This window comes from Aptenodytes patagonicus, chromosome 13, assembly GCF_965638725.1.
Source record: "Aptenodytes patagonicus chromosome 13, bAptPat1.pri.cur, whole genome shotgun sequence".
Lineage (NCBI taxonomy): Eukaryota > Metazoa > Chordata > Aves > Sphenisciformes > Spheniscidae > Aptenodytes > Aptenodytes patagonicus.
The window spans coordinates 5,483,974-5,506,276 of NC_134961.1; the positions used below are offsets into that span (position 1 = coordinate 5,483,974).

Sequence of the window (22,303 nt, forward strand, 5' to 3'; positions counted from 1 at the left end):
ATGCTATAAATAAAGGAGGGGGAAGGGGAGAGGCGGCTGGTGGGACGCCAGGCCCACCGAAACACAAGCAGATGTTCCCCTTCCTCGCAGAGCTGCGGCGCGGTCCCACCAACACCCCAGCACGGGGAGGGGAGCTGGCACCAGCTCCCCCGCGAGGCGCCTGGCCACAGCCGGGTTTGAGGAGAAAGGTGGTGGTTCCAGCATCGGAGGTGCCCTGGCTGACGAAACCCTCCCCCAACACCTACAGAAGGGGGGTAATTCGGAGGTTTTTCCACCAGCCAGGCCAGGAATAAATCCTCAGGCAGGACCAGCTCCGTAAACAACCTGCTTCCATTTTTATACAGCCACAACTCTAATTACCGCCCGCCCCGTTAGCCGAGGAGGTGTTTCGGCTCCAACACCAGCCGTCAAGAGAAAAACCTCGCTTTGTTCTTCCAGTACAGACCTGACAGCCTGACTGACTCTCGCTCTTAAAGCTCGTTGCTTCACAGCATCTCCCGGGCAGCGGTGGCGGCTGCCTCCACATAGCAACAGCCGGGAGAAAGTTTTGGGTGCTCCCCGGGGACGAGCAGGGACTGCGGCAGCGCCCACAGCAATCCCTGCCCTGCGAGGAAAGGAGGGGCTCAAGCACAGCTGAGCTACCATGAAATGCCCTTCGGCAGGGCCTGCGATATACCCCAAAAGGAGCAGAGTTAAGAGAGGAGGGGTGCTGCAGGTTCCTGACAGCGCCGGCACAAACCGTGCCGCTGTCCCTCGCCTCGGTGTCAAAGCTTCGTGTCCCCACCAACCCAAACTGCCAGGCACCTCGCCTGCCTGCCCCGAACACGAGGTCTGGGCTTTTGTAGCTTATTTAAATTGCTTCCATTATTCAAATTGCTCCAATTATTTAAGTTGTTCCAGCTGGGTTTGAGTGACAGAAGCATCAAAAAAATTATTTGTTTTTAAAGGGCAAAAGACATTGAGATTTGCGCTGTTCTCCTCAACAGTTGCAGCACTGCTGCCCCAGCATCCTCACGCCAGCCCCGGGGGGCTCAGCCAGGCGCTGTGTCTCTGCCCGGGGGGGCTGCTGGAGGAGCGGGGGCTGCACCAGCACGCACGCCCAGCGCCCTTTGGACGCGTCCCGCCGCTTTCTCTGCCAACACACAGCACAAAGGGAGTGAGCGGGGACGGCAGGCGAGCCAGGAGACAGCTGAGCGATCCCAATTAGCAGTGGAAAGCGTCCAGCCACGGGTACTCAGCAGGACCCACAGCCAAGCCACAGCTGATCTGGTAATTTGGATATTTTCAGTGGGTGAGTCTCCAGCCCCTGCCGGGTCTGCTGCAGCGGACGGGAGCACCCAAGTTGGGGCTGGCCGTGGTGATGCTGGGTCCCTGCTATGCCCTCGGTCACAGCCCGACGGCAGCCCCTGCGAGGAGGAGGATTAGCCGTGCAATGGAAACCCCACGCCCGCAGGACGGCTCCTTCCAGCAGCGGAGGGGAAGGATGATGCCCGCAGACAGCCACGGCGGGTACCGAGCCTTGGCAGGGACCCGCCGTTCCCAGGGGCACTTGCCCTGAACCCTCAGACACAGCGGAGGGGATGGTGTGGCTTGTCACTGGTGACCCTCAGCCCCCAGCAGCCCTTTCCAGGGCAATGCAAAAAGCAATCAGAAAAAATTAATGAGGTCCTTCACTGTTCCCTGGCACTGCGGGAGCGGCATGAAGAGGTACGCACCCTCCCTGAGCTGTGCACCAAAGTGTCCAGGTCTCCCCCAAGCCCGTGTACCCCAACCTGGTCCCTTTCAGGTGCTTTGGGATGCAAAACCCGTGGGAGAGCGGGGTGACCGTGCCAGCGCCCTGCCGCAGAGCTGGACCTCGGCCACGGCCCCAGACACGACAAAAAGTTATTATCCCAAGAAACTGCCGGGCAGGAGAAAACAAGGGCAGGAAGGATGTGAAGGGTGGGGAGGACGCCTGATCTCCAGCCCGCAGTGACAGTGCCTGCCAGGCTGGGCTGCCCCACGGGACGGCGCAGCTCCTGCCCCACCCCGGGCACCCTGCATCAGAGCAGGGTGATGGGAAAAGCATTTCACTCACAGCCTCCCACCAGCATTTCACCTTTAAGCAATTTTCTGCCAAAGAAATAAGAGCCCGACCTCATCAGCTGCTGATGCCCTAAGGCGAGGGGCTAAGCCTGGATTTGCCCCTCTCCAAAATCCCCGGCACTATGCCACAGCTCTGGCCATAGCATTATGGAAATCCCTGAGCACAAAGGGGCCTCTCAGAAGAGGGGCTGCAGCCGGGGCCATGTCCTGGTGAGGACCACACGTCCCTGGTAGGGACAACCCCAGGCAAGGGTCCCTGACAGGCACGTCCCCCAGCGAGAGCGGCTGGCTGGTGCAGGGACGCCAGCCCGGTCCGGCTCCGTGGGGTCTGTCTGATCCCCCCAGCAGCGGATGCCTCCGGCCGAGCTGTCCCTGCCATTGCTCAGCAATCCCACAGCTGGGGAATTTCTCAGCCACAAGAAGCAGCTTTTTTTCCCCCCATTTGCTGGCGTTTGAGCAGACTCAGACAGCAAAGGCACCCACGCTCTCCCCCAGGCAGGGCTGGAGCCAGGAACAGCAGCACAGGCTTGGCTGGGAGCAGGGAGCAGCTGGCTCAGCCCAGGGAGAGAAAGGGAGGGAGGGAGAGAGGACGGAGGAGACCGAAATCGCCACGTGCATGTGTTTTCTTTGAGAGACAACTTTTCCAGCACGATCTGCCAAAGGAACGCGCAGCCGGGATACCGGCGAGCTCCCCTGCTCCAAAGGGATGGGCTCCGGGACAACGTGGGGCAGCAGCAGAGATCCTGGCAGGCTGGGATTTGTCCAAGAGGAGAAACACAGGATGTCCATTCTGGATGCAAAGGGATCTCATCAGATCTAGAGGATTCTGTTTTCCAGTGGGTAGGAGGGAAAGGAGGCAAGGAGCATCGGTCACTCTGCGCAGGGCTCAAACCACAGCTTGAGCCGCTGGAACAGGGGGAAAAGTCCTTCCCACGCTCGCCATGAACCCCCCGGGGCAAGGGGAGGGATTGCTGTGGGCGATGGGAAGGCAGTGGGAGACGCTGGGAATGAGCTTCCCCGATCGCATGGTGCTCCCTCCGTCTGCAGGGGCCATGCTGCAGTGGGGAGCTCACAGCCCCCGGGGGAGAGACGTGCCCCACTCCGCAACACCCCAAATCGGACACACAACTGCCACCCACAGCAGCACATCTCAACATCTGCAGCACTGCTCCAAGGACAGGCAACGGATCCCAAACAGAGCCTCCTGCCCAGGGCAGGGCCCAAAGCACATCCCGCACACGAGCTCACGCTCGCTTGCAGCCGGAGGCTCTGGCCAGAGCTGCGCACCATAAAATCGCTGACCACGACGTATCGGCCTGCCCTTTGGACTCCTCAGCTTCTCGCTGAAGCCAAGCCTTGAGCAATCACCAAACCATTCATTAATGCTGGCCCCATTTGTTGCCTTTAATAACCCCAGGTCATTAGCAGGAATCCAGTCATACCAGCTTTGCACTCCTGCGGCAGCGGGGAGCCCCGGCTGCAGCCATAGGCATCCCAGCCCTGCGCTGGGCACGTGTGGCTGCACCACGGTGACCAGCTCAGCACCACCGACACTGGGGGAAATCCCCCTCAAGAAGGTGGGGGCTCTCGTGCGATGTGCCAGGGAGCACCAGGGGCTCGTGCGAAGCACTGGGCACCGTGGAGAACATTGCTCCCTTCCCCAGAGCCTGTGGTCGCACGCCCAGGGAAGGAAGGATATTTTCTGAAGGGTATAGGTTACTCAAGCTCTTAACTCCTGGTTTTCACCCTGCGGGCTGCATGGCTGTGCTGTAGTACCCATGCAGGACCCAGGGGACACCGTGACACAGCGCGGCCACTGTGGGACCACGCACTGCACCCCACGTCCCACAGCTGCTTCCTCCCTGCTGCAGTGCCAGCTGTGAGCCACAGCCCAGGGGGGCCAGCACCCACTGAGAGCTGCCCTGAAAGCCTGGGTTTTGGGGACAGGGTACAGCCCCCAGCAGGGGCCTGCAGAAAGCCGGCTGTTAGCCAAGACTTCTAACACCGGACGGGGAAGCCTGTGTTCTGCATCACGGGCCAGCGAGGACACGGCTCCCGGTCCTCCCCCCGAGCCCCCGCAGCCTCCCCTGGCCCCAGGTGCTATATTTAGACTTGCAGAGCCCAATAAAGCACATGCAGGGTGAGAGAGAGACCACGCAAGCCATTGTACTGGCCCTTCAGGGCTGACCTTCCCCCCAGCTCCACCACCAAGCTCACCCCATGCCCAGGTTGGGGTGGTGGGTGGGATGGATGCAGGGCAGGATGAGCTGGGTGCAGCCCCGCAGGTGCCTCAGCTCCGCAGAGCGCGCTGCATGCTCGCTGCACGCTCGCTGCACGCTCGCCGCACACCTTCCAGCTCCCACCGCCGCACAGCAGCATTTCACTGCCCCGGCTGTCCCCAGCATGGGGACACATCTGTGCCACCCCCAGCCCGGCCCCTGCCCGGGGAAGGGGGGAGAACAGGCGCTGCTCTGTGAGCGCCGGGGAGCACTGGGACCAGGGAAGTTCAATAGTTTACTACCAATATTTGTCTTGGCCGGGCGGCACGGCTTGCTGGAGGAAACAGGGCAGGGGGAGGGCTCCAAACATCCTCTGCATTCCTTATAATGAAAGTAAAGCCAGCGCTGTGGCACCCGCACTTGGGGTTAACCAAATGTAAGGCCTTTTGTATTTAAAAATCCTGCAATAAAATATCCAGGGGTGCAATTTTCCAAAAAGGAGGAGTGAGGGGCCTCGCTCCCGACCCTCGGCTTGACACACAAGCTACCCCCTCCTCCCAAAAACCCATAACTCAAAGGTTTTGCACAAAGTCTGCTCATGGAGCTGATCCAGGTACAGCACCCAAAGTCCATGGCTCTGCCTGGAGCTCTCAACCTCCTCCACACAACTCAATCCTCCTTCCACAGCAACACTGCAAAATGCTGGTGCCAGCTCCATCCCACAACACTGCTGGAAAACACAGAATCAAACTGAGACCTGATGCAATCAGGGAAAATCAGGGCTCGCTCACTCAGTCCATACTGCTGCAATGCTCAGCTCAAAAATGACGTTTTAAACTCAGCTCCTTAAAAATGAAAAGGCCACAGAAGATGCCCCTTGCTTGCTAAAGGGTGCAGGGAGCTGAGCACCCTCCCAGCCGCTGCTCCTCAGGCGAGGGGCTGGTGTTTATCTCCAGCCGGGGCAGCCAAACAGCACCTCCGTGCTGGGGCAGATAAGGAGGTTCGGAGGCGGCTCTGCCAAAGCCCTGCGCAGCGGCGGGTGGTCCAGGACAAAGTGCATTTCCAACGCAGCGCAGGAGGACCTCCCGCGATAACCCCCGGAGCCAGCGCCAGGCTCCGGCTGCTCCTGCTGATAAACCCCGAGCGAAGGCGGGTGCGCGGTGCCGGGCACACTCCGATGCCGGCTGCGGGGCTCTGAGCACGCTGCGATCCATGGCCATGGGAAGGGCTGAAGAGGACCAGAAAGCTGCAGGGAAAGCGGCCGCCCCAGGAACGGTCCCGGCACAGCGCTTGCAAAACCGAGAGATGGATCCGGGTGCCCAACAAAACCCAGCAGCCGCTTTGAGGAGTGGCACGAGGCAATTTTTATCCCCACCTTCGGGCTGCCCCAAGCACCTCTCCAGCACGACACGGGGTCTCCCATGTACCCCCATCCCCAGGACAGACTCAGCCCTCTGACATCAGTGGGAGCCCTGCGCTCATTAACAGCAGCCAGACAAGAGCAGGGAACTCTTCCAGGCAAAGCAGACTATTCACCCCACTTAGAACTAATTAGGGCTTGTCTTAATTAAATCCTGCTAACCATGAACAACCACAGGGCCAGAATTAACTGGTTTACCTGGGATGGCCTTTGGCTGCTCACGAGGGACCGCCAGCCCCGTGCGAGCGAGCCAGCCCCGCGCCGGCCACGGTGGCTGCAGACACAGCAAGGCAGGAGCCGCCGGGGCTTGGGAAGAGCCACTGGAGACCTGCCCCACGGCAGAGCATCACACCCCAGGGGATGCCAGTCCAGCCAGGCGGCACGGCCCCGTCCGAGGGCTGCGGGAAGAGCTGCTGCAGCACACCCCGGGGTGGGAGCTCAGCCCGCCAAGGCAGGAGCGGAGGGATTAGCCCTCCTGCCGCCTTTTGTGCTGCTCGTTTCTTTAACAGGATTAGTCCCCGTAAGTCCATAAGAGGGTTTAAATCACATAACGCCACAGGGTGAGCAGCAGGGCTCCTGCCGGGTCCGTGCAGGCGGTGAGCCTCAGTTAACTGGGTTTGCAGCAGACGGCAACGGAGGGGCCCAGGACCGCATCCGGACACCAACACACTGCTGCTCCCTGTCCCGCTCCTTTCTCAAGCATCCCTGGCCACGGGGCAGCGCACAGGACGGCTCAGTGCCGGGGCTGGAGACCCCACCGAGGGAAAGACCCGCCGCCCATCGCTGGCCAGGCAGCCGGAGCCTGAGATGCCCACAAAGCATCCCTGCGCACTACTGCGGCACCGGTACCTACAGGGAATCGTCTTTCTTACCTTCCCCTTGCTCATAAAACTACTTTTCAATTTGGCTTTCACAGACTCACCACTAACAGACACCTACCACCAGCTTATTTTACCTGGTAACAAACTTCTGCAAGGTTTTAGTGGGAAAAGAGATGTTTAGCCAACAAAATCCAGCTCCAAGTCTGGTTACGGTTTAAACGTACACAGCAGTGGAATCAAAACACTCAGGAGTCCAGGCAAAAGCTGTAATGAAATTAAATTACGATATGGATCCTGCCAGAAATAATTATGTCGACAACCTGGGTTTTAATTCCTTATTTATAGAGACTTGTGGATCTGGAGAAGCCCTTTGCTGATTACAAGTTTAACTTTCTCTCTCTCATATCCCAACCTGGAGTCTCCCAAGACCACTGCCTGTAAAGTCTCCGTACCTAGAGACACAGCCAAGGACTGGGAGCCAAAACTGGCTTGATTCAGACTTTAATTTATACACTGAGTTCTCCTATAGTGCTGGGTAAATCACTCAACCTCACAGCCTCAGTCTCCCCGACCAAAGGGCAGGAACAAAGCGCACAGAGGCAATGCCACAGCCATCGCATCACACTTACGTGCTGTTAGGGCTGCAAGCAGTAAAGGGATGTTGCCTTAGGGATTAAAAGGAGTTCTTTAAAACCTCATGTGGAAGTCAGGCGTGCCCGGCCAGCAGCTGGAAGCCCTGGCCCCCTCCGGCCCGGGAATGCACGCTGTAAGTCAGCATATGCACAGCACCTTTGCTTCATGTGTTTCCACTCCCCACGAGCAATGCCGTAACGCAGGCACCTTCTCCCCCGGGTGGGAGCAGCCCCGTGCCCAGGGGGCTGGGATTCACCCAGACCCGCAGCATCGCCCACAGCACCGCCAGGTCTGGGGTGAAACACCCGGAGGTGTTTTATCCAGCCACGCTGCACGGTGGCACCAGGGACAGTCCTGGTTAAAGAGAGCTGGAAACGTGCACTGTGCCCCCTCCTCCACAACTAATTTGGGTCTTGGGAATAAACAGAGAATGCAAAAAAAAAAAAAACCCCACCACAATATCGTTTTAAGGTTTCCTCAGCCATGACAGGACCACGAGCCCGACCATCCCAGAGAAACTCCAAGGGATGGAGCAGTCACAGCAGAGGCTCTGTGCAGCCGCCAGGGCACATGCAGAAGGCCCTGATTCTGCCAGAAGATTTTTAATTTATTCAAAACCATTTAATATTTTTACTATTGAACAGAACCATTAAACAGCTGGCGAGGAGCCCACTTGTAAGTGAGGTTGTTATCAAAGCAAGCTGCTCGAGTGCATCCCTGCAAGCAGAGGGGGCCGGGACCAGATGCGCCGGAGCAAGCTGCATTTTGAATGGCTCCCATTTAATACTGGTTTTCAAATCATTTTGAGGGAAAGCTTTTGATTACTCGAGGATGCAGAAGGGAACACCACCGGCTGGACCACACGCAGCATCTCTTGGTGTCAGCAGCATCACCACTCTGCAACCAGGCAATGGGCCGGGATGCAAACACACACACACACACACCCCTCCCAGGGAGGTGGCAGGTCCCAGGGGTGACTCCACTGTCCCCTCGTAGGACTGGGTGTCCCTTGGGAGCGCATGGCCCCGGGAACAAAGGCTTTTAGCAGGGCGCAGCTCCTCCCGATGTTAATCTGCCTCCCGCCTCCCGCTCCCTTCCACTCGCTTTGTATTTCACTAAAAATATCGCGGCGGAGGAAGTTTCTGCCGTGGGGTGGATGCTCTCCTCCCCGGGAGGGGCTTCCTGCGCTGCGCCAGCACAAAAATAACCCCCCAGCCGAGCTCCTCTGTGGGACCTGCTGCCTGCACCGAGCCCGGGCAGGCGAGCTGTGGACAGGGGATGCCTGCTCAGCCCCCTCCCTCTGTCCCCACAGCCCACCCGCAGCTCCTGGGCGTTTTGGGTGATGGGACACAGCCACAGTCCACATGGAAGGAAGCGTTTTGTATCCAAACCCCCTTCCCACAGCACTGGGAGGATATGAGTGTGCGGGACCTGGGGGGTCGGGAGCCAGGGCTGACCCCACCATGCTCCGGCACGGTGAGCAACACACTGTTTTCTTCACCTTACAACGCTGTGGGTCAGTGTCCCATCTCGTATCTGGATTACCTCCAGCAGGACGAGGCTCAGATCCCTGTTGGCACCTCCTCCGAGTGCTGCGGCAACACCCAGCACACGCCGCTCCTCCGCGGGCTCATCACAACCCGAGCTGAGGCTCCAGCAAACCCCGCTGCAGACAGTGGCACTGCGATGCCAGCCCCAAACTGATACCAAAAACCAACGAACAAAAGTCAGAGGTAACAGACTGCCGATGGACAAAGGGCGAGCAGACGGGACCGCGTGGGGAACGAGGCTGGGGCTGCCTCGGTCCCAGCATGGGGACCTGCGAGGCTACGGGATGCAGAGCCCCCAGCCTGCCGCCCCTCGAGCGGCGCAGACCCCACTGCTCCCAGCCGCCCGCGCACCATGGGGGAGCAGAACTGCAACCAGCTCCTGAAACACCCCGATGCTCACGCAAAGGGGGCTCTGCAAAAACAGGTCTCATCCTGCTCCTTCTAAGCAAGCACCAAGTCGCTGGGCTATCAGAGGGACCAACGGTCTGTAAAGTCAGTTATTTTTAGGCATTTATCCTATCGCTGCCTGCACGGGAAAGGGGCAGGCTCCCAGGAAAGCAAAACACTCCAGGCTCCTCCAAGCAAAGCTCGAGGTGCAGCACAGCCTCCTGTGGCCCGGATTGGTGTGGGCCACCACCCCACCAGGCTAGGGGACAGCATCCTGCTGCTGTCCCCAGAGAGGGCACCGCCAGCTGCCACGTGCCCTAATCTCCGTCCCCAAGATGCTGTGAGCTGGAGCTGCTCCAGAGCCCACCCGTGCTGCCTGCGGCCCTGGCACCGACTCTGCCCGGCCCTGTGACACACGATGCCGGTGAGCCCGGTGCTATCAATAATGCAGCGGGGTCAGTGCCGGCACGGGGCTGCTGGCTTCCCCACAGCTCTGCCGCACACCAGCCAAATTCATGCTTCTGGGATGGGATTGAAGCGCTAATCCCAGAAGCAAGCTCGGCTTTGCTGCCGCTCCTTGGCTGAGCTCCTGCAGTAACCAGACCCCTCACCATCCCTGCGTAGCCCAGCACCCACTGCAATTTTTGCAGGGAGGCAGGGGGTCTCTGGCCCCGCTGTCCTGCCTCCCAGCTCCCTGCAGGCATCTTTCCTTCCCCAGCAGGGACATGGGAAGCCACACCCCCATCCCACACCCTCAGCCAGGCACAGCAGAGCAGCAACCTGAGCTCCTGGCAGCCCTGGTGCAGCTCCACTTTGCAAAGCCATTTCTGCACCTGCAAAGTGTTTAAGCAGAGAAATGCAGAGCACATACGGTGATGCATCGCTATGCCGACGGGGCACACACACGGCTTCCTTTCGGCTTTGCCCTTTCAGACCCGCAGCGAACGCTGCCGGGCTGGCAGCATCCACAAAAATAGCTGCTGTGGGAAGGGCAGGGAACGCTGCAGGGACATGGCCACAGCTCCTCGCGCTCCGTGCCGGAGGGTTTCCCCAAGCCTCTGCCTGCACAGCAGGAACCTCACCCAGGTTGTACCAGGGATGAGCTTTGCTGTCCTCCCCCACCACCCTTTCCCCGCAGGTCTGAGCCTGCCACTGGCGCCCGGGGAGTGCAGGATGGGAGTGCAGGATGCTGCAGGGAAGTGCTTTAATTTAAACCATGCACTTATTTTTTGGGGTTGTTTTTTTTTTAATCGCATAATTACTGCAGACATTTCTGCTCATGTTAGGTTTTATTACATCTTTGTGGTTATTCTACAAGCCCTAAATTTTGGGCCTCAACTGAGTTGGCAAAGTTCTCTGAAAACATCTGTCCTGAGTTACTCCCCTTCCAGCGCTCCGGCAGAAAGCTGGCAGCTGAAGATGTTGCAACGCGGAGTTTTATTTGCAACAGAAAAAGTTCTTATTCCTGACCCAAACAGAAGTGTAAATATTTACTGCCTCGGTGTCAGCACTGGCCCCACACCTGTGGGTCCCTACAGGCACCCAGGCGCTCGTCCATCCTCCTCCAGAAAACAGCACATCTGTCCCCAGGCACATCAGGTCCTCTCAAGCGCAGGCCGGCAGCACGCAGGAGGCTCAACGCCTGCTCTCTGTCACGGCAAAGAGCCGACCAAAATCCCCTGTGTCAGCAGGAGAAGGGGTGTCCCTCTGCCATTTGCAGTTCTTGCCAGCAGCAATGCTAAGGGTGACACCATCCCTCCCTGAGGAGGGGCTGATTAACAACCACTAATTCCCCCACATTAAAATTTCTGGACCCAACAGGCTGCTTGAATCCAGGAGCTACTAAACAAGACATAGATTTGTTTTCCAAAAGATAAATGCTGGTTGTAAAGGTCCCTTTGCACACCCACCCCTCCCCACAGTCAGTGCTTTGGTGTGACCGGAGCAGAGACGGAGGGGAATTGCATCACCCCGAACGCGTCTTGGTGACTTTACTGTTCTTGTTTCTCCTACAAACACACCTGGAGAAAGCAGTGAGGCAGCAAGTCCCAAGGACGTTGCTAACATGGCTCATGAAGCCTGCGTGGCCCTAACGGGGGTCCCAGTAACAGCACATCCCTCCCACTGCGCAGCAGGAGCAAGGGCAGCCGAGCTGCAGCTGCTGCCTGCAAAGGCGCTGCCAGCCCCGGGCCACGCTGCCTGCGCACCACAGACACCTCCGGGATGGCCGGCAGCATCCAGGAGAGCACCCGGCAGCACCGCTCAGCGCCAGCCCGGCCCCACAGCACGCCCGCCTTTTACATGCCGTTAGCCCAGGCGTTTAATTAACAGCCACTGCCGGCTCACACCGCTGCCCCAAAGGCACCTTTGCAATCAAAGCAGCTCACCACCAAGCACTCAGCGCCCAACGCACCCAGAGCAGCCCCTACCACACTGAGACCCCCCCCCCCACCCACTACCTCCCAAACCCCTGGGGACTCGATGCCAGCTGCCCAGCAGGGCAAGAGCCAGAGCTCCAGGGAAATGCAGAAAACAGCCCAGTGGCTACAAGAATGTGTCTGGGACAAGGGAGTGCCTGGCATGGGGGCACGGGCTCTGCCGCTTCCCCTCCCGAGGGACACAGCGTGGGGCAGGCAGCGAGCAGGCAAACCCCTCCAGCACAAGCAGGCGTGGACCTGCAGCAGACCCTGCTCCCCGCGCCACCGCGGCCACGCAGGGCACGAGTCCCCAGGGGGCCGGGGATGGCAGCGCTGTGACAGACGCAGCTGCTGGCAGCCAGCCCCGCCGACCTGCTCTCGGGGCAGGCAGCCTGATTTTAAATACGTGCTGAATTATTCATGGCATTACCATGGTTCCTGGAGCACAAGGTCTCTGCTGGGGTGCGCACTGACCTCCCCACCCATGGCAGCTCTCGGGGGGGGGGGGTGGTGTCACTCCTCTTGCAAAATAAGACTGGGGCAGCATGGGGGAGGCTGGCAGGGCCATGCCCACCCTGCCTGCTGCATCGCCTCCCCGCTGCCCATCGCTATGGCTGCCCCGGGGTGCCAGATTTCCCTCCTCTTTGTTTCAGTTGCTTGTTGCTCCAGGCTGCACTGAACAACCTGGCCTCAAATCAAGGAAAACTGCAGCCTTTACATAAACAAATGCTGCTCAAAAAAATGCTGCTCCTTGGGAGCAGCCGGGAGCATCGACACCGGATTCCCACAGGGGCAGGATGGGGCTGGGGGTCTGCAGGGGGAAGGGAGCTGCCTTTTCTCCTCCTTCACTGAACGCCTCCAGGGAAGCTACACAAAAGACCGAAGAGCTGCCAGCCCAAGCCCAGCTTCTCCCAGTGCCACCCAGCTCAGAGCCTGGTCCCCTCCAAACCCAGCTGAAGGCAAGTCTCTAACTGGACCTCAGCTGCCACAGCCCCGCTGCAGGGACAGAAATCTCTCCCAAACAGCCCCCGCACTCGGGAGCTGCGCACCCCCACATGGGCCCAGTGCCGGTGATCTGCAGGGTTAGGGTCAGGCTAGAGCTGCCCCATGCAGGGACACAGTGCTGGAGGGCTGACCATTGCAGGAACTGGGGTGCACCATCGCTCCCCTGGCCTCCAGCCATTTTGGACCTAGGAGGAGAGCCACATCACCCAGACCAAGAGCCTGGAGCAGGTATTACCACCTTGAAGCAAGCAGGACTGCAAGGCACAGGAGCAGGATGCAAGTCCTGCTGCTCCGGCCACCCTTGACCTCCTACCAGGGTCACTCACGGTCCCAGCACAGAGAAGTGACCTTGGCCAGGAAAGGCTGCAGCACCCAGCTCTTCAAAGAGCTGCCGCCCCCAGAGGCGGGAGCAAACCAGCCACTGACCTGAGCCTCTGCAAGCACCTGAGGTGCTCAGCACTGCCCCGCTCAGCAGCCGCTGTCCCCAACCCCACACAGTGGGGCATCGCCCCCAGAGTCAGTTCCCTTTGTCCAGCTCAGGCTCCGCCAAATGCCAGCCCCGGCTCCGGCACAGCGAGCACCAGATGTCCCAGCCACGCTGACCCAGGAGAAACCCCTGGCCAAGGCCTCCCCAGCCCCTCTGAGGGGAAGCGTGGGTTCTTCTCCCCCCTCGCACCCCAGCCCTGCCTGGCTCTCCCCGTCCCACCCTCTCCTTGGAGGAGCCGAAACCCAAAGGCCGGAAAGGACCGTCCTGTTCCCCTCGCCTGACTTCCCGTCAGCACACGCTGTTGGATTGCAACCAGCAAACGAAACAGAGACAGGATAGGAAATCCCCAGCTTGGAAAGCCATCCCCGGCCATGCCCAGCCGCCCCTCGCCTCAGGAACGGCTCCTCTCCCACCGGCCATCCCGGGGTGACCAGCCCCCCACTGCACCGACCTCCAGGGGAAACGCACCCATCATCATCACACGGACCTTCAAACAGCTTCAAATCATGCAATAAGTAAAAAAAGAAAAAAATCCTGCCTCCAACCCTGCCCCTGCCAGCCCCAGGGAAGGGGGGCTCCTCCTCTGCAAGATGCCAAACAGTTCTGGAGGGGAGGACCAGAGGCAAGACCCGCTCCTTATCACTGGAGAGGCACGTGCCTCCTGCCTCAGACCAGCATTGCCTCTTATCTGCGCGGGGAAATTTCTTCAGCTGTTACTCCGTGGGGGCTCCTGAGGACACGAAGCTTTCCTGACTTTCCCACCTATGTCCTCCTGGCAGCCCCACGGCCACTTCTGGGCCAGTATCCAGCCGCCACCCCACCTCTTGAGGGGGCAGAGGCTGACCAGGCACTGCAGCCCCTGCAAGCTTCCCGGGGAGGACGAATGCGCCCATGGCGGCTCCGCAATGGAGGAGGCGGCTGAGCACCAGCACTCCCTGCCCAGCGGCACAGGGGGGGTGCAGGGTGGGGACATGGAAGGGAGGGGGACAGACGGCTGCAGAGAGGTGACAGAACCACCTGCTCGGCCACATGACACCCACACTGCTCCTGCCACGTTCACGCCCTGAGCAAGGGCAGCGCTGGGACCAAACCCCGCTATCTGCCGAGCGCAAGGCTGCGCCGTCTCCGCCAGCCCAGCCCCAGCAGCAAGGCAGCCATGGAAATTGGACATTTTCCACCCCAAATTCTTTCCTTTTTGGAAAGGAGTTTGCCAATAAAAGGCACTTACTACAGAATCACAGTCCAGACTCAGGCCACTTGAAAAAGAGCTAATTTCCTTCCTATTTAAGCAAAAAGCTGAGAACACATTCGCCCCAGATGTTCCCTCCCTCCTGCAAATAATGGAGGGGAGAGAAGCTCATTCATGAGCTCCAGCTTCGCCACGTCCCTGGTCCGTGCAGCCTGTCCCCGTAGGGGAGCGAGACCCAGGCTGGGTCACCCATCCCAGGGCTGACGACCCCCCACCAGCCCCCTCTGTTCCAGGCCCCCAGCAGCTCCTGGGACTCACAAGACCCTCGAGGGGCACAGGAGGGGAGAGAGCAGCGCAGCCCCCCAGCAGCCAACGCTGCTTCAAGCAAGAGCAAATGAGGCCAAGGGGCAGCTCGCCCACTGCTTCGGAACACAGCGGGGTCCCCAAAGCCAACAGCCACATACAGAAGGTTTTTCTCTGATGGGAAGCAAGCCGTGCTTGCAGAGGGAGGTGCTCCCAGGGTGGTTGCACCCGCTCCCCGGCTCTGTGCCCAGAGAGCAGCCCCACGCGCCGCCCGATTCTGCCCTCACCTTCCTGCTGCCGTGCGAGGAGAAGCTGTGCGAGTGCTGCTGGAGGCTGCCCCCGCTCAGATCCAGCTGCGGCTTCCAGACCTCCCCATTGTCGCTGCCCACCGACTTGGTGGGCGAGATGCTGGAGTTCAGCAGGATCCCGCTGTGCACCATCTCCTCCGTGCACGTCAGGCGCAGGCTGCACAGATACTCGTCCGTCTCCTTGTCCACCACGAGCAAGCACGTCTCTGTCTCCACAGCTTTGATGCGCTGCACAACCTGGAAAGGAGAAGAACAACTGAGCAGAAACCCAGGGACCTCCCAGCTGTGGCAGGAGCTGGACCATCAGCTCCCCCACACTCTCCTGCAGCTTCGGTCTTGCTGCAGGGTGCAAGTTTGCTGTCACTTCCAGACATCAGTGATGGGGGAGAAGGGCAGAGTGCGGCTTTGGGGGACCCCCAGGATGGAGTGCCTGTTGCCTGCAGCCCCGGGTGAGGATGGTGATGGCTCTTTCTACTCCATGTCCCGCAACCCACATGACAGCTCTGCCCAGGGTAGCTGCACAGACCACCCAGGATCACCCGCTCTGCTCAGACAGGAGCTTTCAGAGGCTGCTTCATTGACCCCCGAGCATCAGAAACCCTGCTGCCTGGTTTTGCCTCTTAGAGGGACAACACAGTCTGTGCCACCAAGCAAACAGTCCTGCACACCCTCATTTCCTTTATCTGGGGCTTCTTTCTCCCACCATGACCAGGGCAGGGTGGAGAGCCGGGGTGCACAGGGAGGCACCGAGCACCCATGCAAGCATTCGGTGGCTGGGCTGCCTTTGCTGGGTGCTCGCCACTGCACCGGTGTACCAGCTACCCCCCACCCCAGGTGGATTTATGAAAGGAACAACCCAATCTGCACATTCATCCCCAGTCCGTGCTAGGGGCCAGCAGAGATAAGGGAACCCAGTGCTGGGAGCGGGAGACGGGCCCATCCCTGCTGGGATCCAGCTCCAGACAGCGCTGAATGGGGACCATTGTCCTGCCGCTGCCCGGCTCCTTCGCGGGGATCGGTGACCGGCAGAGACTCTGAAAGGAGCTCGCAGTGTCGGCGCGGCGGGGAGAGCCGGGAGGAGCCGATCCCGGCCATGGCCAGGCAGGGGGGTAAATCACTCCAGGGTGGGCTGTGATGGAAACGGGGCAGATCCGGGACATGCACAAGCAGCCAGGCAAAGGGAAACCACCTCCAGACTCTCTGCCAGCAGCTGCAGAGGGCTGGGCCATCTCCTCCCTGCACAGGCCTTCATCCTGAGGAGGAGGAGCGGTGGTATCGCTGGCAATGCTGCTCAGCAGCCATCCCCAGCCATGGGGTGACCCTGAAGACCACAGACCCCTGACCCCCCCGGGCATGCCAGGAACCCCCCAAAGCAGCGCTGGGCTTTCTTACAGGGCTCCTGCTCTGATCTAGGTCACACTGGCCAGACACACTGCAACCGCCAAGGTTATAAGCGACAAACGAGTCTAATGCGCAATTAGCTAGCATTTATTTACTCCCCTGCAAGCTCCATTCAAGGTCAACAGAGCCGGTATCTGCAAGTGAAAAAAACAACCAACAAGAAATTTATAGACTGCAGACAAGGCTGCTTGTCCTGAACCAACTGATCTGCTGCAGGCTGCAGCCTCCGTCTCCACACGCCGCGCTGGGCAGCAGCGTGCCCAGGGCTCCCATCTGTAGCCAGCCTGAAGGGTGCTATTCCATCAAGCCCCTGAAAATCCGTCTGCTCCCTTTCAGATCTATTTACACGCAACATCAGACGGTGCTGCCGATACTGGCAAGGCAGTGCCTGTGCAAGGCCACTTCTCCCAGAGGGGACCTGGGAGCAGGCAGCTAACATGCAGTGGCAGGAGATGCAGATGGGCAACACCTGCAGGCAGCGTGCAGCAGAAACATGCTGGGTCCCACGCAGCATCCCCCAGTCCCCACAGTTTAACTGTGCTGCCCTAATGCCTGGAGCACCCAATCATTGGCAGGGAGCAGGATCCTGCAGACCACAACAAAACACAGAGGGACCACAGAAGCACCCTGACCTGCCACAGTGCTGCACAGCCCCGGCAGGGCAGAACAGGCAAGCTGCCCCCCCCAGCCAGCGGGGAGCAATGCCGGGGCCCTGCCTGTTGCCAAGCTCCCCAACAGCGACGCAGCAAGCATCTCCCCAGCCCCATGAGTGCCAGGGGCTGAGCCAGGCAAGGATGAAGAGCGGGCACAGAGCAGCTCCTCGCAGCTCCTCGCCCTCTCCCCATTAGCGGGGACAAGCAGAAGGGGCTCTCTGTGACAAACTCCCCAGGCAGCACGTCACTCTGGGGACAGAGCAGCTAGGTGGAAGGCAAAGCAGCAGCCGGACACACAGTGAGGTCCTGCCCAAGGCGGGCAGAGCCCAGCACCCTACCCGTTTCCGAGCCATGGTCACAGCCTCGAGTCCGCAGCTTTTCTGAAGACGACACAGCCTCTCCTGCGCATCTGGCACGTCAGGACCTTCTCAGCACCGGTCCCAGCCGCATGATTTCCGCAGCTCCACCCAAACAGACTTTCACCCCCGGCTACACCAGCACCAGCCCAGCAGAGCCAGCCTGGGCCCTTCCACCCTTGCCAAACACCAGCTGCCCAGGAAGGATGCTCATGGTGCCACTGGGAACAGCTCAGTTCATCCCTCCTGCTCCGAAAGAGATGCTTCTGCCCATGGGCTGCACTGCCAGCCTCAGCAAAAGGACCTGGAGGCTTTCCTGCACCGCCTTTTAACAGCGCAGTCTGATCACCTTTGTGCATGCCACACTGGTGCAGAGACACCGGACAAGGAAGAATGGGTCTTATCTGAAAACCGCACATCTCCAGGAAGACCATTACCCTCCGTCACGACCCCCAGAAACACCATTTTTTGGTGCCATACAGTGGACCCAAGCCAGGCGGAGGCTGGCCAGCCGGAGCTCGGCCCCCATGGCCGCAGGGCTCTGGGACAAGCCACCCACCAGCTGATCCCAGGAGAGGCAGCACCCAGCTCCTACCCCCCACATGCTTTGGGCACAGCGTGAGGGCAGGAGCCCACTGCTCTGCCCCACACACCCACTGCCCACCCGGGCGAGGAACCGAGGAGCCAGGATGCAATTTTGCATCCAAGACATGAAACGCCCTGAGAACACGTTCTGCCTTCTCTCCTCGGGTAAGGCCAGGAAAAAAACGGAGAACAAAGACACAAATGCCGCCAGCTTCAGCTCGAAACACAGTTACACCCAAACAGCAAGGCCTTGTTTGCTGCAGGCTCCGTCCCACTGCAGCTTCAGATGCACATGGAGAAGTGTTACTTATTCAAGGTTGGGGACCTCAGCAGCGCAAGGAGAGGCCACGGCGAACCGGCTGCTCTAACCCACCGGCAGGAGCCAGCGTCTGACCTGCCATGGCATTGCCCTTCCCACGGCCCATCAGTGCTGGGTATTTTGCTGCAGGGTGGAAAGAGGTTCTTTGCTGTTTTGAGGCAATAGGAAGGGCGATCCCAGAGGGTGTCCTGGGGCAGGGCTGCTCCTGCTCACACCACTTCCACACTCACACACACTAATGCCACCACAGCAGGAACGCAGCACAGCTGTGAGCCCCACGACACCCCGGGTGGGACACTGTCCCATTCACGGCTCTGCAGCAGGGAGCGAGTGCCAGGGCTGAATCCTGCCTCCACCAGCAGAAAATGGAAGACAGGAAAATTTCTCCCATTTCACTTGACCTACCAGAAAACCCCCGCACGTTTCAAAGACACAGCTGGCTGTCCCAGCTCTGCTATCACCCATCCCCAGCATCCCAGTTTCAGCAGGGAGTTCTGATGACTTCCAATACGACGCAGCTCCTTACAGGAACGCGGGCCCTCCTTTCTCCCCAGCCAGATCAAAGACATGGATCCTCCTTCAAGGGTTTTGAAATCACATTCAAGACAAACATTAACTTTTACACAGCTGGCTCAGATCATCAAAACAGGCTCAATTAGCCACGAAAAGCCACCAAGCCCACAGAGAGGAGTCCACAAGGCTTCACTAGAGCCACCTGGGCTTGCCGTGACACCCTGGAAGGCTCTTTGCTGTTTTGCCTCACCTTGAGCACATCAACATCCACGCCTGCCCACGAACCCACAACCCCTGCCGGGTCCGTGAGCTACGCGAGGCACATCCCTGCTCTGCCCCCATACAGCGCTGGCAGCTGGGACCAGCCATATGTTTTAAGTTACTAAAGCTCTAAACCCCGCAGAGCCCCGCAAGCCATTAGGCAAAGGGGCACATTCAGCACTGTGCCCCTGCCAGGCTCCGTGTCTCCGACAGAACAGGGGCAGCTCAAATCTCACTGCTTGTTTTTTTGGACTAAACTGTTTAACAAACACAAGTTTCAGTTTTATAAGCAGAAAATGACACGGCCTGAAGCGTGCAGCTTCTGTTACAGAGCTGAGAAACAGCTCGCCTAGACCCCGCCGCCCCCAGTCACAGCCGTGGTCTAATAACAGCCATTATTTCCCTACAAGCCCTATCTCACTTCAGCCAGCCAAACTGCTGAACATCTGCAGAGCTTTATCAGTAGATTTTAAGGCATCCTTATACACTCTGGGCTGCATAAGCAGGAGCAGCTCACCCAAAGTGGCCAAGAAAACCCATAGCAGAGCCGGAAATAAAGGCCGGGTCTCCCCATTCCTTTCCACCACAGGTTGCATAACGCAGCGGTGCCCTGCCCGTACCGAAACACCTTCGGCTTTCCCACCTTCACACGATTGCAACACCCTTTCCCCAGCAGCGAGGCAGACCGCACCACGCCACCGTTCTCACGGGAACTCAGTGTCCCAGGCACACAAAGCCCCCCCCCCCCCCCCGCAGCCCAGGCCGAGGATTTCAGGGGGCACCCACCCCCACCCCAGCGACCACCGGCAACCGGCCAGGCCAGGGATGCTCCGGCACAGATATTTTGGGAGGAGATCACCCCTCTAGCCCGCCCCAGGGAGGCTGGAGCCGGGCAGAGCCAAGCCGGCGGGGAGGCTCGGAGCCGGGGCGCTCGGCCCGGGGGGGGGGGGGGATGCCGCGCTCAGCTGCCCGCCCTGCCCGCACCCCTGCCCGCACCTGGTGGTGCGTCTCCTGCTCCACGTTGAGCCCGTTCACCTCGACGACGCGGTCCCCGGCGCGCAGCCCCGCCGCCTCGGCCGGCGAGCCGGGCTCCACTTTGCGGATGAACTGCCCGCTCTTGCCCTTCTCGCCGTGCAGGTGGAAGCCGTAGCCGCTCTCCCCCTTCAGCATGCGGCACAGCCGCGGCTTCAGCTGGTCCTTGGCCATGGCCGGGGCGCCCGGCGGGCGGCGGCGCGGAGCGGCGGGCGGGCGGAGGCGGGCGGCCGCGGGGCCCCTTTTATGCGCGGCCCGGGGCGGGCGCGGAGCGGCGGGGCGCGGAGGGGCGGGCCGGGGCCGGGGCCGGGGCCGGCGCTGGGGCTGGGGCCGGGGCGCTGAGCGGCGCGGCCATGCTGCGCGCTGCCCCGCGGCGCCGGGAGCGCGGCGGGCGGGGACGGGGACGGGGACGGGGATGGGGCCGGGCCGGGCGGAGCCGGGGCGGAGCCGCAGCGAGGGACGGGGACGGCCGAGGGACGGGGCGGGCGGAGCCGAGAGCGGGGCTGACACCGGCACCGGCACCGGCACCGGGCGGACGGAGCCGATGGAGCCCCGGGGCCGATCGCGGCCTCCCGGACTCACGGATCGGAGCCACCCGGGGCTCTGCGGGCTCAGCTCCGGCTCCGGCTGCCGCGGCCCCCCCCGGCTGCAGCACAGACCCCCCGGGCTGGGGGCAGCCCCGAAGGCCCCCGGGGCCAGGGCAGTGGGCAGCCCCGCAGGCAGCTGGCCGGAGCCCACCGCCCTCCAGGCCAGCCTGGGGACCGCCGCCGACACAAATCCGCTGAGCTGGGTCCCCCCTGCATCTGCGGGCCAGGCCCCCCATCTCCGCTCCCCTCCGGGAAGGGGTACCCGGGCCACGGCTCATCCATGGGGCAGCGCAGCTCTCCGGGACACGGGCAAGGGCCGCCCCGTAAAGGGGAGGCGATGGGGAGCGGGGTCTGGAGCAGAGGCCGCTCATCCGGAGAGTTCTTCAGGTTCAGCTGATGGGATGTGCTGGGACCCCCTGGTCTGGAGAGGGGAGGACGCAGCCCAGCAGCTCCTCTGCCCACCCAGCCCCAGCCCGTGACCTCGGGGAGATGGCAGAGCTCTTTGTGGGATGTCTCTGCCGAGCCAGCCAGTCTGGCACACACGGAGTTCGTGGGCTGATGGACTTCATACGTTCACGTGAAAGAGCTCAGAAACGTTTTGTGTCCCCCTGAGCGCCAGGCAGGGGACGGGGTTTGTTAGCGGGCAGCTCTGCCGTTCCGGTCCCAGACATTCCTGGCGGGGAAAGGCTCCTGCTCCATCGCGGGTGCCCCTGCAGAGAGGCCGTCCAGGTTTCACCTGGAATGAGCTTGTTTTGATGGGACACGGAGATCCCCATCTTCACCCTTTTGCATTCCTGGTCTTCATTTCCTTGAAATCTCTTACAAGGATGAAATGACCCGGGTTAGGTGTCACAGCTGCGTGTCGCGTTCCTGTGTCACAGGTTTTCTAGCTCTCCCCCGTGGCACTTCTCCTTCCTCAACTGCCTTCCTGCCAGATTTTTATAGAGCTGAAGCAAATGCAGCGGCCAGCTTGAGGTGGTAAATAAGACTCCAGAAATTAATATTGATTCGCTTTTAATTTGTAGTCTGCTTTAAAAAAAAGGCTTCCACTGCAGTTATACATAAAGTCACTCTTCAAAGGAAAGACGCTTGAACCAAAAAGATGCTTGGTGATGTGTCTTAGAGGAGAGTCGCTATCCTGGAAAAAAATGGCATTCTTTATCTCCGGCAATTCTTCCCACCTTCATTTCCTATAGGCAATGTGGTTATTTGGACGTTGCGTACAAGGAGAGAGCGCAGCGTGGCCGTGGCTGGGTGGTGGGCACCGGCCCCCGTGAGCGCTCGGTGCTGTCCCTCAAGGTGCCCGTCACCCTCAGCCGGGAGCGGGCTCAGCCCCCGGCTCAGCCCTGGCTCCGGCCGCGGTTTGCAGCCGGCGAGGTCCCACCAGGGAGGATGCCGGCTGCCTTTGCTCCGAGGCGCCTTTGCTCTCTGCAGCGCTGCAGAAGCGCTGATCTCGGCACGAAATCTTGGGTGACACGAGAGGAGGCCAGAGAGCCGGGAAATTCGGAGACTGTTTTATTTGCTGTACAAGGCAAGTACTCTCTTGAGACTCTTTGTGGAGTCCTGAAGCTTTTTATCGGGCTAGAGGAGTGCGAATAATTGATTTTTCCGTTCACTGGCCAAACCAAAAAACTGGAGGGAGAGGGGGAGGAGAAGGAATTGTTTCAAGTTTATTTGAAGAAAAAAGTTTTTCTTTTTGTTCAGTGCAATAAAAACTCGAGGGAGAAAATCTTTGGGGTGGTCAGACAGGATATTTTAACCCTTCTGAATGT

The 22,303-nt window shown here is 60.2% G+C and overlaps 1 protein-coding gene across 1 annotated transcript in view; it reads right to left on the reverse strand.

Moving 5' to 3' along the window:
* NHERF2 (NHERF family PDZ scaffold protein 2) overlaps positions 1-20,148 on the reverse strand; it is a 42,113-nt gene extending 21,965 nt beyond the window's left edge. The window contains exons 1-2 of the mRNA XM_076351496.1: positions 19,909-20,148; positions 14,804-15,061 (exon numbers count right to left, since the gene is read on the reverse strand). Of these exons, the coding sequence (XP_076207611.1) occupies positions 14,804-15,061; positions 19,909-20,118 (468 nt within the window). The 5' untranslated portion in view covers positions 20,119-20,148. The remainder of the gene's footprint in view (positions 1-14,803; positions 15,062-19,908) is intronic.
* Between the last annotated feature and the right edge of the window lie 2,155 nt (positions 20,149-22,303).